Here is a 14125-nt window from a genome sequence, read left to right on the forward strand (position 1 = left end):
ATCGCTCGTCGGCAAGGCACTTTCGAAGCAGACTTACATCGAGGCCTACACTGCTGTAAACGCCGAAAGCACCATCGGCTCTAAGGCCGCCTAGTAACCAACTCCGGAGAAAGGCCTATCCATGAAAGACTGCAACAGGAGCTGGATGAGAGGCAGCAGAGTATCATCATCCATCCCCACACAGACAAAATCCCCGCTTCAGAAAACAGTCTGCCCAAGAATAGCAAACTTACCTTTGAAAATGTTACACCGAGGACACTTCAGTGCCTCCACTGCTGTCCAAAAGGCCTGGGGAAATGCAAAACATGTCTATCCACAGCCATGCATGCTACAAACAAACATTTAGACAGGTTTACCCTGAAGTTAGTGAGGCTTTTAATCAAACAGTGGCAAGACAAGAACAGTTAATTCGTCCCCAAACAGCTATTAATTAATGATTGAGTACAAAAACCTTTAAATCAATTTTTAAAACGAAAGATATTTAATTGTTTTCAGGCCCAAGTCCTTCAGTGAGCTTCACTTCTTGACAAAAGGGATTAGACAGGTAGGCTAGCTCTTCAACAAGTAGCTAAACACAAAGCTGCCCAACAATCACATGGTAACAAGCTATGCGATGCCTGATGGTGATGTTAGCTGATTATAGAGTCCTAGGGAACAGTTATTTACTTCTCCACCATACCAGACTGTTCGGAGGCACAGGGCAGACAGGGTACTGGGCCTCTACTGTAGTGGTTGAGATATTTTGCCACTGGTGCAATGAGGTCCGGCCTTTCATGACTCTGCAGAGTGGGAACATTTCAACCCTTACTGCATTTGATATTTAGGGTGGCAAAGATGAGCAGTTGAAAAGTTCTGAGGGAGCATGTGTGGGGGTGTAAGAGATCAAGACTCACCAGGCAAACAACAGACACAATTTATGTAAAGCCCAGTGCTGGTCTTTTATGAAAAAAGGCATGACCCTAAATTGGTACAATCCACTTGGATCAGAGAATACAGTCTTCTCCTTGGCATTCGGTGCTAGAGCAATTTCCAATAACCACTGGTTAGATCAAAGATACTCTAATAGCAAGCAGCACCCAGTCAGTTCATTACCTCATCAGGTCTAGGAATCAGGTTTGCATCGGGATTGGTCACTTTACTGAGGGGATGGTAGTCCACACAAAAGCTCTAATCTGTGAATCCTTGTTGGGCATGAAAGCCATGTGACTGGCCCTGGAGTCGACCCTGGAGTATGTGAATAAAGATCACCCCAGAACCTCTCTACACTCTCTTTGCTACTAATGTGTTCAAGGACAAACTAGACACCATCCATAGAAACATTCTTCACATTGCTAGAAGCAGGTCAGAAAGAGATTTACCATCTTCCTGAACCTCCTCTATTATAGGCATGATGCTTTTAGTAAAGTCCTCTGGAGGCATGGCTTAAGCTGGCTCATTTGAAACACACTCTTGGGTTCCATTGTGTCACCTCTGTCCACCAAGTAGTTTACTTCAAAAACCTTCGGTACTACCTTGTATGGTCCACACCATTTATCATCCATAGCTCTTGGGTAAATGGGCTTCAGCACCAACATCTCCTGTAATGAAAGAGCCACTCTTGTGGTTTGATACCCAATGATGACCTTCAACTACCATCATTTTAATTTACTTTAGTGTGTTATTTTACCCTAGCCTTAATGTAGGATGGTCCTGCATATGCCTGCTTCACTTCTGTCTTGTAAACTCGCTGTCTTTTAGTGGGAGCTGTCACGGAGTAGAACAGTACTATTGGCTTTGACATGGCCTCATGTCATCTCGTTTTCTGACTTTGCCTTGCTTCTGCGTGCACAGTAGTGCTTGCACGTTGTTTTGGTTATGAGAATTATAAGTGCTTACTATTGGCTTTGACATGGCCTCATGTCATCTTTTTTCCCTGGCTTTGCCTTGCTGCAGTTTTTCTACGTGCACAGCAGAGTTTGCAAGTTGTTTGGGTTATTCACATTCAAGGTCTTTCTGCTTTTCTGAGCGATTGCTTTTGATTAATGTACTCTGGATGGCCTTGTGGGAGCTTCGTTAAGATAGAGGCTGGAAGATGTGAGATTGTACAACTCTGCCTCGGAGTCAAAATACGGGAGCTTGGCCATCCTCCGCCTTGGCCTTGCCGCAGACTGGTACAGCCAGCTTGGTTCTTTCTCATGAGAAGGGGGCGAGGTTTTCTAGAAGCTTCGTCTTACGTTTATTAATGGTATTAAAGCTGGGAGCCTTCGGGGGCCAAATGGAAGTTCACCACAGAATAGACGTATTGCTGTGGAGGGAACGGAACGGAACTTGAGTCCTGATTAAACTCCTTCCTGGGTTGTTGAAGGGCTTCATCATCTTGAGTTGGCAAGGATGATGCAAATTCAATCGGCGAGGTGTTCCTAACCATTTTTTATATATTGTCTACTCTTTGCTCCTTGTATATACTGCATTTTATTCTAATTGTACATTTTAGTCACTTAACATTTGGGAATCTGCATTTACTGATATATTTGGCCTACGGTTAATTAATAAACTTGTGTGTGTTATTTTAAATGCACCTGAATTTGTTTTCTTGCCTCGCCTAAAGGGAGTGCTGCGTCCTTTCCTCGTCTTTATGGAGTGCTTCTCAAAGTGTATCATTTAAAGGTGCAGTGGTATATTTGCCTCCAAAGTGGGAGTGCAGGGTTCGGATGTGTCCTTTTAGCGAAAATAACATTCATTACAATCTCCTCACCCCAGCCAGACCCAATTAGCGTCTCTTTCTGGTCGTACCGCTCCTTCATTACCTCTTGGTTTGCCTGAAGGTTTTTCTTCACCAAACTCATGTATTGCACCATGACCTTCCTTAGGCCAATGACATAGTCCAACACATCCTTTTGAGGAGACTCAGAACTTATGTTCCACCCATCACACCAGCTTGCTCCCACCCCTCTTGCATGAAAGAGGAGGTAAACTTTGCAGTCAGAAATCACTGTCATAGGAAATCCAACCATAGAAAAGATCTCTAGGAGTGTCCTAGAAATGACTTTTGCAAATGTGCTCCTCAGAGGTACCGCCTCTCGATACCTGATGGCATTACCCACAATATCAAAGATACATTTGTTGCCTGTTGCTGGAGAGGACATGGTGGATCAAATGGACCAACAATGTCAATGCCCACACATTCAAATGGAATCCCCACTACTGGCAGTGGCACCAATGGAGCCTTGGCCTTATCACTGAACTGGCAAGTAGGACAAGTTCAAAGAGACTCCAGGGCTCTCTGAAGATCAATGGCCAGTAGAACTAAGAGTCCAAACAATTCTGGGCCTTTTCCTATCCAAATGTCCTAATAAGAGACTACAGGATATTCCTGTCTGCTAGAGGAACCACTAGCCCCCAGCTTGTTCCTGGCTTAGATTCACAGGCCTGCATTCACAGTCACAAAAGATCAGGGCACTTAAATTGTGTCCAGCAGAATTCCTCCCAAGTAGATAATCTAGCTGCTATCAAAGAGTAGACATCTGGCTGCTAGTTCTCTCTCTAGAGCAGGGGCAACAGACGGCAGACCCTGTGCCTTATCAGGGACTGCCCTGATTAGCCCACTTCCCTTTTCTGGTCATTGCAAACCTGAGATGGTTTTGGTCTCTCCGAAACTGACCTGCAGATTGTGATTTGGCCCACAAAGGAAATGTGATCCAAGCCATGCAGCTGCAGATCCTTGTACTAAACCAAGGACAAAAAAATCACCGCCTAGCAGAAATTCAGTATCTTGGATCGCTCTCACCCATTCATTGAACATGGACACTGAATTTGACATCAGCTGGGACAATTTGGTACTCCATCTCATCCCCACTGTCAACCAGGCCCCTATCATTGACAACATGGAGAATTTCTTATAGTTTGACATACTTACTCTAAATCATAGTCCTATAACCACCTGTATCCCTCAGGGAAGAAACTTTCCTCCCACTAGCACTAGACTCCAACACAAACCTCATGATGTTTGAATGGATGTTCTAAAGAGCATTTGGGTGCCGCTGCCAAGAGCCTATTTATTCCAGGCCGAGAGCAAGAGGGCCTTCTTAGGTCACCCAAAACAAATAGACTTTCTATGATGGATTCAGCTTATACAGGGTCTTTCACCCAACAGTCCCTTTTATATTGCTCCTCCTTTTGACAACTATACCAAGTAATCAATTTGGGCTTGGAAGAACCTATCTTCCTATCGTGTCTTTCCCTTGTGGTATTGTCTTGGAACACAAATCCCTCTTTGTGCCTATATTTTCTCTTGGAACCTTGGGAATCACCATACACTTTTCACTCTGTTATAGAGCCAGTCTTTCAAGAGGAGCTCTCTCCTTTTGGCTTACAGCCATGCTGATCCAGTCCTTTGTTAGCCCAGTCAACTAATTACCTGTAATTCAACACTCCAGTATTACTTATGCGGGTAAAGCACTTCTTCTTAAGTCGCTCTGTTACCATCAACAGGTTAAGGGCATGCATGCCCCTAGGCTCCTTCCCTCTTTACGCACACTATCCAATCTCTTGCTTTAACACATATTTGGAAAGTGGTGTTCCCCAACACTTTGAGCTTCTTTGCCCTGAAATAACAGATGTTTGTTCTTACCCAACTCAAATGGTACTCATTTATTGACCTCTGAGAAGATCAAAGACTGAGTAGATCTGCCAGGATTTGAACCTGCGACTGGGTTGTCAAACACAGTTACCTGAGGTGGATGAATTTGTACACTAAGTCACCAACCTGGCTTTCTATGAATCTCTGATGAAAATGAGCTGGCTTCAGCCCAAACCGTCTTATCACACATTCCTACGTCCATAGGTAATTTGAGCAGCTACAGGCATTCGTCCAATGTTGCTGATCATTCTACTGGCGAGTGGCTAATTGAACTAGAAGCCTTAACCACATTGCTCAAAGACTGAACGCTACATGCGATAAAAAAACTCACAAACCTTTCCAAAATATCTTGGGCGTCCACATACATGAACACAACTTCTTTTGCAGGTATTGGTGTGGAGTTGGCGGTGGAACTGTCTTTTCCAGATGCAACTCTCTCAGACAGTCTGAGCTTTTTGTTTTGCTAAGGCTATCTTCTTGCTCTTAACGTTTCTTCCCATTTTTCCTATCTTTCCCTTTCCATGCTTTTCTCTTCACAGGCCCATTCCTTCCGTCTCTCCCGCCTCCTTTCCTCCTGCTCATGGCAAACGAATCTAAACTTCTCTCTCTCGTGAACCCTGTGGCCTGCTCCTCTTACAAAGCCTTAGATTGCTTTCTGGAGCACCAAATATAAGCGGACGGTCTCAGTTAGACTTACCCCCCTCCCTCCCCTCCCACCCTCTTCCCCCCCTCATCCCCACCCCCTCCAAGGAAATATCCCCAAAATCAGGGCTGGGAAGAAGGAAACCTTGGAAAGAAAACACGGGGACCCACATTAGCACAGGAGAAGTCCTGTGCTAAGGGGCTATGAGAGTCTGCCACCATACCATTCTTTCCTTGTATTCCTATCCTGGTATCCTCCCTGAAGTCAATTATGGTTCTCTAATTAGTCTTTAGCAAATAATTTCCCTATCCGTGTTACTGGCAGTCCTCCATTCTCTTTGCAATACCGGGTGTCAAGGTCTACACCCACCAACCTTGTATTATCCATTGCAATATGAACGTAATGCGGTGTTTAAGCAGAACTTATTGTTCCGTTCAAGACAATTGGAACTGAACTTGCAGATTCCACTGCTGGCACCAACTGTCAGACCCTATCTGCCAGACCAACAGGGAAGAAGGGCTACTGGGCCCCAACTGTGGTGGTTGATAGTGTTTGCCACTAGTGTCCTGGGGACTGTCCTACTGTAGCTCTAAAAAATAGGCCAAGTACAACCCTTTCCACACCTGCCTCTCAGGATAGAAAGGGAAAGCAGCCAGAGACTTCTTAGAGAGGTTGTGTACGGAAACAGGCTTTTTGCAGGCTCAGACCTACGTTTTGCCCCTATTTTGACTTCTAGGCACTGGTATAAAGCCTCTGAAATGCCCTCAGCCGTGCATGTGCTCTGACTCTTTAAAAGGTGCATGTTTAATTGGCTTACCCTCAATGGGCATAACTTGACATATTAAATAGTACCAGGGATCTTATTATATAGTACTATGGATACCTTAAGGTTGTAACTTAGAGTGTCTCTCGTGGACTGCAGCACTAGTTGGGCCACCACACGTGAAACAAGATAAAGGCATGACTCCTAGCCTGCCATTGCAGGATGAAAGCGCAGTTTTGAACTTTGCCATTTCAAACATTCACAACCCCCAAGCCTCCCCTTTTAATATTTTAAAGTCACCCTTAAAGCAGATCTACAGAGCCATAAAGGTAGGGTGTATTATATCAAAGGATTGGACCTGTAGTTTTAGGTTTTAAGGTCTTAACAGTAAAACACACCAATGTTGTTTTACTGTTAAAAAGATAGTAGCCCTACTGTCAAGTAAAGAGTTACAGGCTGACATCACAGCCCTGCTAACTTCTGACTGGTACTACTGAAGGTGAGACTTCAAGGTATCAAAAGAATGAGAGCATTAAAGCAAATTTAATGTCACTGGTGGATAGAGTACTACTTTAGTAAGTTGCCACGTTTTTGCCCGAGGATTCCAGAGCCAGTTTACTGTTGCACAAAAAGGTCTGTCCTCCAGACAACATTCTGGCCTCCAGGGGAGAAGTGCAAATGACTCCCAGGAGAGCCTGCAAAGCATCTGTTGAGGGAGCAGAGGTTATCCTCCTGGTAGGAAAAGCTACACAGGGTGTGAGCTCAAAAGGAGAGCTTCAAAGGGGAAGCCACCTTTGATTGGCGAATGGACAGCGCACACAAGAGGGGCTGCTCCTTTGTCTAGGCAGACAGAAGGGCGTCAGGGACAGCGAGGGGAAAAAACTAGGCAGACCAGTTCTCCCATGGTCATTTAGCTCAGAGGTAGCCCCAAAAGCTGAGGAAACTTGCTCGAGCGAGTTGGTAGGCCAGATCACTAGATCGATGCTCCTCATCGCAGTGCAGCCTGGGAGACCACGACCAAACTCCCAAAAACTGCACCTCAGTCTGCTGGACCCAGGAGTGTTATCGGAGTGCAGTTTGGTGACCCAGAAGGAGAGCTCTTGCCAGAAGAAGGGTACCTCTGGTTTGACTGTGATAGGAGACCAGTAGTCCAGTGGCAAATGGACTTCTGCTGGACCAAAGAAGACTTCGAGGGACGTCGACCCCTGTGGCGCAAGTTGCCATACCAGGACTGTGGGCTGAGGAGTAGCCCCAGGAAGTCCCCCGTCATCCCTACAGCATCCTCTATCCTTTGCATCAGGACCACTCCATAGAAGCCAATGGCAAATAGTCATTATCGCTGGAACTGGACTGAATACTGCTTTTCTTGCACAAGCAACTGTTACTTTGGACCATACTGGATCTCCTGTCAGAGTTGGTCATCCAAAGTAGTCCAAAGTGACCGCTTTCAACCTTGATGGAACTTTTGCTGAAAACATTTCTGTGTAAAATGTGTTAATTTGCCTATGTTGTTGGGTTGAGTCAAACGTCATGATTTATGTTTTTTTAAAAAATGCATCTCTGCAACCCTCCAGTGGATTTTTTTTCATTTTGGAGTCCTTAAATACATACAAATATAACCTATATTATAAATTAGTATCAGATTTGAGAGTCTCGTTTCTTTCTCCATCACTTGTTTTGGTGCGGTTTAAATGCTTTACACATGCTGTTCCTTGGTTGAAGCCACACTGCACAAAGCCATTTACCTGGGTTTGACCTAAGGTTTGACTAACGAAGCCTGACTATTCATAGAATGGTTAGAAGTATATAACATGGTGAGGTCTTACAACCACACTGTATAATACACCCAATTTTTTCACAGGTAGTGTGGGGGGCAAGAGCTTAGAACTCAACAGTCAAGCAACAAACACAATAACTAAACGTGAAGCCCTGTGCTGCTCTTTTATGGAAAAGAAGAAAGTGTTTTAATATCATAGCAGTGCTAAATACTACACAATTCAATAAGTATGATATAGAGGGCTGTTCTAAATAGCATTCCAACAGTGAGGCACAAAACCCTCCCATGCATTTATGGTATTTTAATACCTCTTATGGTCGAGATCCCGCTATTATCATCCACAACGCTCAGGCAAGATTAGTCTCGGGTTCTGAGGGCTCAAAAGTTTTCACTGGCTCAATGAACAATTCAGCGCAATGTTTTTTATAATTTCTTTTGTAAATAATTTCAAGCAAATGCATCTGGCTCACCTACACAACTCAGTTTCTTGTAGTCTGTTGCAGGCTGTGCCACGCTGTTTACCAGCTGGTTGTTTGCTGCTGCCGGGCTATACAGTGGACACGAGTGCCACTCTCGCCATCACATTTTGCCCCTTCTTTCATGGGGGAATGGCAGTGGCAACACTGTCAAGACTGGATTAGTGGGACATTCTCAAGGAGGAGGGTTTGTAGCAACACCCAACTCCAGAAGCAGCGACATACTGTCCAGCTGAGGTCAGGTGCTCAGCGGAGGCAGGTGAAGCCTTCAGGCAGAGTTTCTCACAGGTATATCCCTGGGGGCAGTTGTGACCTATGGGCAGTTCAGAGATCTTTCATTTTACAGCAATGCGGTTTTCCTTTCTAGGACAGCTGTGGCAGCACCAATGTTTTGAGCCTGCAGTGAACCATCAGGCTTCATACTATTACATGCTCGTGTACAAGCTCGATATACCTCAACTGTGAACTTCACCCAGCGACAGGGCGACCAGTTTATATTAAGGAACACTGGTGGGTGGCTCTCTTGGGAAGTTGGCTTCCTCTGGAACTCCTCACTCCGGGAAAACAGTGGTCTTCTCCTAGATAGTCTTGTCTCCTGCAGGGTCACACACCCTCCATCCAAGCCTGCAGGCAGGCTTCTTGGCTCTTTGAACAAACCTTTAGGTCCTGAAGCAAAAAGCGGTAACTTCAGGTATTGGCCTGTTATTTCTGGAAACTGTCAGACAAACACCAGCCTTGGGTGCACAGCATCTCTTCGAGTACTCTATGGGAGCATTCCTTTTCTTGGTCAATGAGAACTTACTTGAGACTGGAACACAGTGGATTGATTTATATGGCACTTTTATACACTTTTTCCTGAAGGGATCTGGATTTAGAACCAGTTTGGGTCTTCTAAATTACATTTTCAGGCTGCCCTCCAGACAAGAACTTTATACAAAAGTATGCTTCTCACAGCAGGCAGCAATGGAGCTGGTGCGCCTAGGAGTATCTACAACATAGATAGAATGAAGTGCAAGTTATCTGCACCTGGATTTCATCAGCCTTCCTGAGATAGTAATTGAAGACAGAGAAAAGGGCAATCCTGGCCTAGAAAGCTCCCCTTGAACAACAAACTACAGTGTCACCCTTCACTTCTATTCAGTGCTTAATTTGTAAAAGAATGAGTGCTGGTGCCCACAGCTCTGCTCAGAAGCCTGTAGCCAGTGCCGTTAAATGTTGGGCCTCTTTAATCCACTACCAAACTATCCCTAAACCTTTACCTCACTTCGCTACCTGCTTTCTCCCTTTCTGGCTTTTTTCCCCATCTAATCTCTGTTTTCAAGTTTGTGTATTTTCCCTCTCTTGCTGACCGACAATATCTGATGAAGAAAAAGAAGTGTTAGTGCCCAAAAACGAGAGCCAGTGGTGGCCACCCACTTAAATTAAGGTCTTAAAGGAATGTCTAAAAGTATCCATGTCTCCATCCTCCTCACGTCGGTGTCTGGATCTTCACGTTCCAGCACAGGAATTCAAGAAATATACTTCCACTGTCTGAGGGATGCTATCCTCATTTTGTTTTTCCCCTGAGTTTTATATAGCGCAGACTGGACCCGAAGGTATCATCAGTTACATTACAGACTGACACATTGATTTAGTAAGGCACAGGAAGAATCACAGACTGGACATAATCATAGAATGTTGAGCGTCCCTTGCCAAGACAGAAACCCGGTTCTCCAGCTTCGAGGGTGACGCCTTTGCCATTAGGCTGTCTTGTGCCACCTAAACCAGGGGCATCCAATATGGATTCCACAGGCCACAGTAGGCAGATTAACACAAGATACATAGTCCCACTCCCATACATGTGCTGCACAACCAGTGCACCGATACACACATATGCACTCAGGACAACAGTGCAAGATTCAGTTTCACATCACAGAAGAACCTACACGAGTAAAATCTGCAGACCATCCTCACAATGACACAGGAAAAAGGTATAATCACACTGTAGATTCGTAAACACGGTGCGTTCTTAGGACCACTTAACGTGATACACACACGGCATGTACAGTTGTCCACTGGCTACTAGGAGGGCAAGCTTGGTGTCCCCCTCCAGGTCACCATACAGGCCCTCTACCTCACACTATCAGAAACAGATTTAGGCCTCTGCGCACATGCAGCATGATGCCAGGGGCAAAATAATAGTCAGGATATCATTTTCACTCACAAATCCGACACTAACTGCAGGGGCATATACCCATCTGCCAGACAAGGGACATTCTTACCTGCACTTCTTGCCCATCCTCCATGTTGACTGTAGACATGTTTTTTGCTTGAGTTTGACATGAAGACTGCACAATGTACAAGATGGTAGTTTACCTGAAGGCTTATTTTATTTCTATAGTGGACATGACGGCTTTCTCTTCTATTGTTTAATGTCCCCTCCCTAATAATGTGAGTATTTCAGGGTTAGGGAGAGACTCTCCATCCCTTCCATTGACAGTATGAAATTTACCAGTGCACAATGAAACTTGCTCGGTCTCCCTTTATGCGTTACAGGCTGTTGCCCAACAATTTGAGAACTGTGGTGGTCGTATTTGGTCTTGGATACACTTCTTGAATATGACCAGCCATAACTAATCTTTCTTGGGGTTCTCCCTAGCAAGTGGACCCGTGAAAAGAGAGTAAGACCAAGGATGCAATTCCTCCTGACTAGAGAAAGTTTTGCATTTTAAGTAAAGCTATTAAATGGTTGGCCCAGGCTCACCATCTTTCTGCATGGCTTCTCTCATGGTCCAGGCATTTTGTGACAGTCTTCTGCAGGTTCCAAACATACAATGAAAGCCTCTTGCAAGGTGGTACACCCTGTATGTTCATGCATATCCATCATTAAAATCTTGAGCAGTAATACTGCATACATTGCTTCCTAAGTAATATCTGCATACATTGCTTCCTAAGTAATATCTGCTAACAGCCAGATTTGTGCAGAATGTATTTTGTTGTGGTCTTTGAGTTGCAACTCCATTCAGAACAACAATCATAGTAGGAACTTTGACAAAGTCAGTTGAAGAAATGCCAGAGTATTAATAAGCAAACAACGGTACCAAGAAAAGGCCAAAGTTTATATCCTATCTACATACCTCGTAGCTATATGCCCATTCCGAATTAACCAATTGACCAGTTCCTTTCCCACGATGCAGTTGGGGTGTGTCCGCAACCAATATCGGTGGTCTTGAAACTCCATGCCACTGCTATTGTGACATATTTTTTTCCACAGTTCCTTCAGCTGAATGGAGTCCTAAGGCATAGAAATGAATTCATGTCAACAGCAGATACTGTACTGTTCACTGTTTTATGGTAGAATCAAAAATTCAAACAGGAAACAGTGGTCAAATATGGTTCATTAGATCACTGTTTCCTGCCTGCTTTTATTACTATTACTATAAGGCATTCAGCCAAGGTAGAAAAGCAGATATCCCCTTTCACTTTAATTCTTGGTAACTGCTAACAGAGGTAATAAGAAAAGTGAAAAGATGGGGAAAAGGCTATTTATTCCAAGATCATTACGGATAGAATAGGATATTTTCCCAATGAGCATGTAACATCACTATAACTTGAACATTTCAGGCTGAAGAAAGGGTATGATATTTTGCTGACATGATGAATCCCGTACATGAATAATGTCTTCTGTTTCATTCCATACCTTCTTGTGTTTAAGCATTTCAAGTGTATTTACTTTTGCGATTCATGTTACTATTATGTTGTAATAGTTGGATAAAGCATCTTCACACAACGGATAAAATATGGGTGTGCGATGTGAGTGTTGATAAAATAGTCTACATGTCTTATGTATAAGTTGTTTACATTTAATAAATGTTTAGAGGCTTATTTTAAAACCAAGACTTACTACAGGCTTTGGTAAGGTACATAACTTACTATTGATGACAACCAACAAAGCATTTAATGGCTTACACAATTATGAAAGAGATTAAACATGTTTACTGAATACACTGAGCATCATACATAGAGATGGCTATGTGCACCTTAGTTATAAGCTTCTATCTTATACATGTAAGAGAGGGTCAAAAGAGGAACTCAGCCAATGTCAGTATGGTATGCAATATTTTTCCAACAACTAACTGTACCAGAAGAATTTTTCTTTCATCATCGCTGGTGTCTGCTTTAAGGTAGGAGCGACTGGCCTGGGGACTAACAGATGTCTCATAAGGTGGTACCATAGGAGAGCAGGAACGATCCAGTGACAGATTGGTGATGCTTGCTGACCTGAACGTAGAGAAAGAAATAATAATTATGCTTATCTAAATTAAACTATAAACAATACTCCGCAACCTCTGAATATCCTTTCATATAATTTGTTACTATCCTATTCACATGTTAACGGTAAAATAGATTTGAAGTCTAAGCAAATACTTTTAAATATGAAAATTTCTGCAAAGTAGCATAAGCAATATACATCTAAGAAAAGCAATAGCCATACTAGAATGTTTTATTGCTAAGCAACAAGTGTTATGCTTATAACTTCAAAAGTACGAATGAGTAAATTACCACCATTACCACATCTTGACTTAATTTTGTGTGTGCTGGTCAGCACTGCGCTTGATCTTTCCAGTATATCATAGAAAACAATTGGTTCTGGCGGGTAAGAAAATGTCTGTACAGTTCAAAACATTTGTGTAATGTCAATAAATCTTTGATGGAAGTGGAACACATATACCAAAAACTATTTTTAGACGGTATCAAAAAGCTTTTTTACTTTTCTTTTCATCAAACAATGCACCTAATCAAAAATACAGATGAGGGCTGTATAATTATTCAAAAGGCGGAACGACGCAAGTGACAAATTTACAGTGAATAAAGTGCCCAAGTGACAGAAGGTGACTGAGTGTATATACATGGGAGTGAAGAGATTTTGCAGGGAAAAAGGAAGACATTTTGTAGGTCAAAACAATATATAATTTCAGTAGCTCAAGTCCAAGCACAAATTGCTCAATAATTCAAGGACAACGAGACCTAAGGATGATTGGACAAAAGTATCCGTCGACGTTTCGACCCTAACAAACGCAAAAAAAAGCTAATGTCATGGCGGGTCTTCTTCAGGACTGGGGGACAGGAGAAAAGACAGCCTGAGGGGAAAAAAGAATTCAAATGAGAATGTGTTCCAAAGGGTACTGGTAAAAGAATGCCAGCCAGATGTGCTGATACACTCACCAAATCCATATGTGTTAAATGATTCTGATAATTTGAATTTGAACCACCATTCTATTAATGAAGAAGGCGGGAAAATCTTAACGAAGGACCCTTAATTAATGAAGGAAAAGAGGGCCTAGTTAGTGTGAACTAAACCAGGCTCAACCATATCCAGTAATTAGAAATCTTGAGTCCACTATAGCATGCACAACACTAATTTTGTTCCTTTCCCCAGACTCTGCTGGTTTGAGAGTACACACAAAGTGTATCCGCACCCCTTGGAGGGTCACTGTTTACTCCCAGATAGGCTGTTGAGAGAAAGACAGTTACTGGTAGCTTATTTATAGGAAGGGGCACAGGCATATTTTCTATACCCCTAGGAAAAGGTCTGAATAACTGGTCTGTGAATCTGTGCAGATGTGCAGTCTCACTTCTGCATGAGGGCATTGTATGGTGGTGATGTGTGGTGTACGTAGAGGCAACATACGAAAGGAATGATGCCCTCTGCAAATACACAATCAATTCATATATGATATGTGTTAGGAAATCGGGTTACTGATTGACTAGTGTTTAAGCCTGGTCAAGCCGCAATCCAATTTCTAAAATTGGTGATTAGCAGTGAGGATAGGGCTTGTGTTTGTGCAGTGCCATACAGTGGCTTGCT

The 14125-nt window shown here is 43.3% G+C and overlaps 1 protein-coding gene across 3 annotated transcripts in view; it reads right to left on the minus strand.

Moving 5' to 3' along the window:
• PIKFYVE (phosphoinositide kinase, FYVE-type zinc finger containing) overlaps positions 1 to 14125 on the minus strand; it is a 2037960-nt gene that overhangs the window by 1544806 nt on the left and 479029 nt on the right. For all 3 annotated transcript variants that reach the window (XM_085648834.1, XM_085648836.1, XM_085648835.1), the window contains 2 exons: positions 12399 to 12537; positions 11394 to 11551 (listed from right to left, as the gene is read on the minus strand). In XM_085648834.1, the coding sequence (XP_085504960.1) occupies positions 11394 to 11551; positions 12399 to 12537 (297 nt within the window). The remainder of the gene's footprint in view (positions 1 to 11393; positions 11552 to 12398; positions 12538 to 14125) is intronic.

The sequence above is a fragment of the Triturus cristatus genome, chromosome 3_2, assembly GCF_964204655.1.
Source record: "Triturus cristatus chromosome 3_2, aTriCri1.1, whole genome shotgun sequence".
NCBI lineage: Eukaryota > Metazoa > Chordata > Amphibia > Caudata > Salamandridae > Triturus > Triturus cristatus.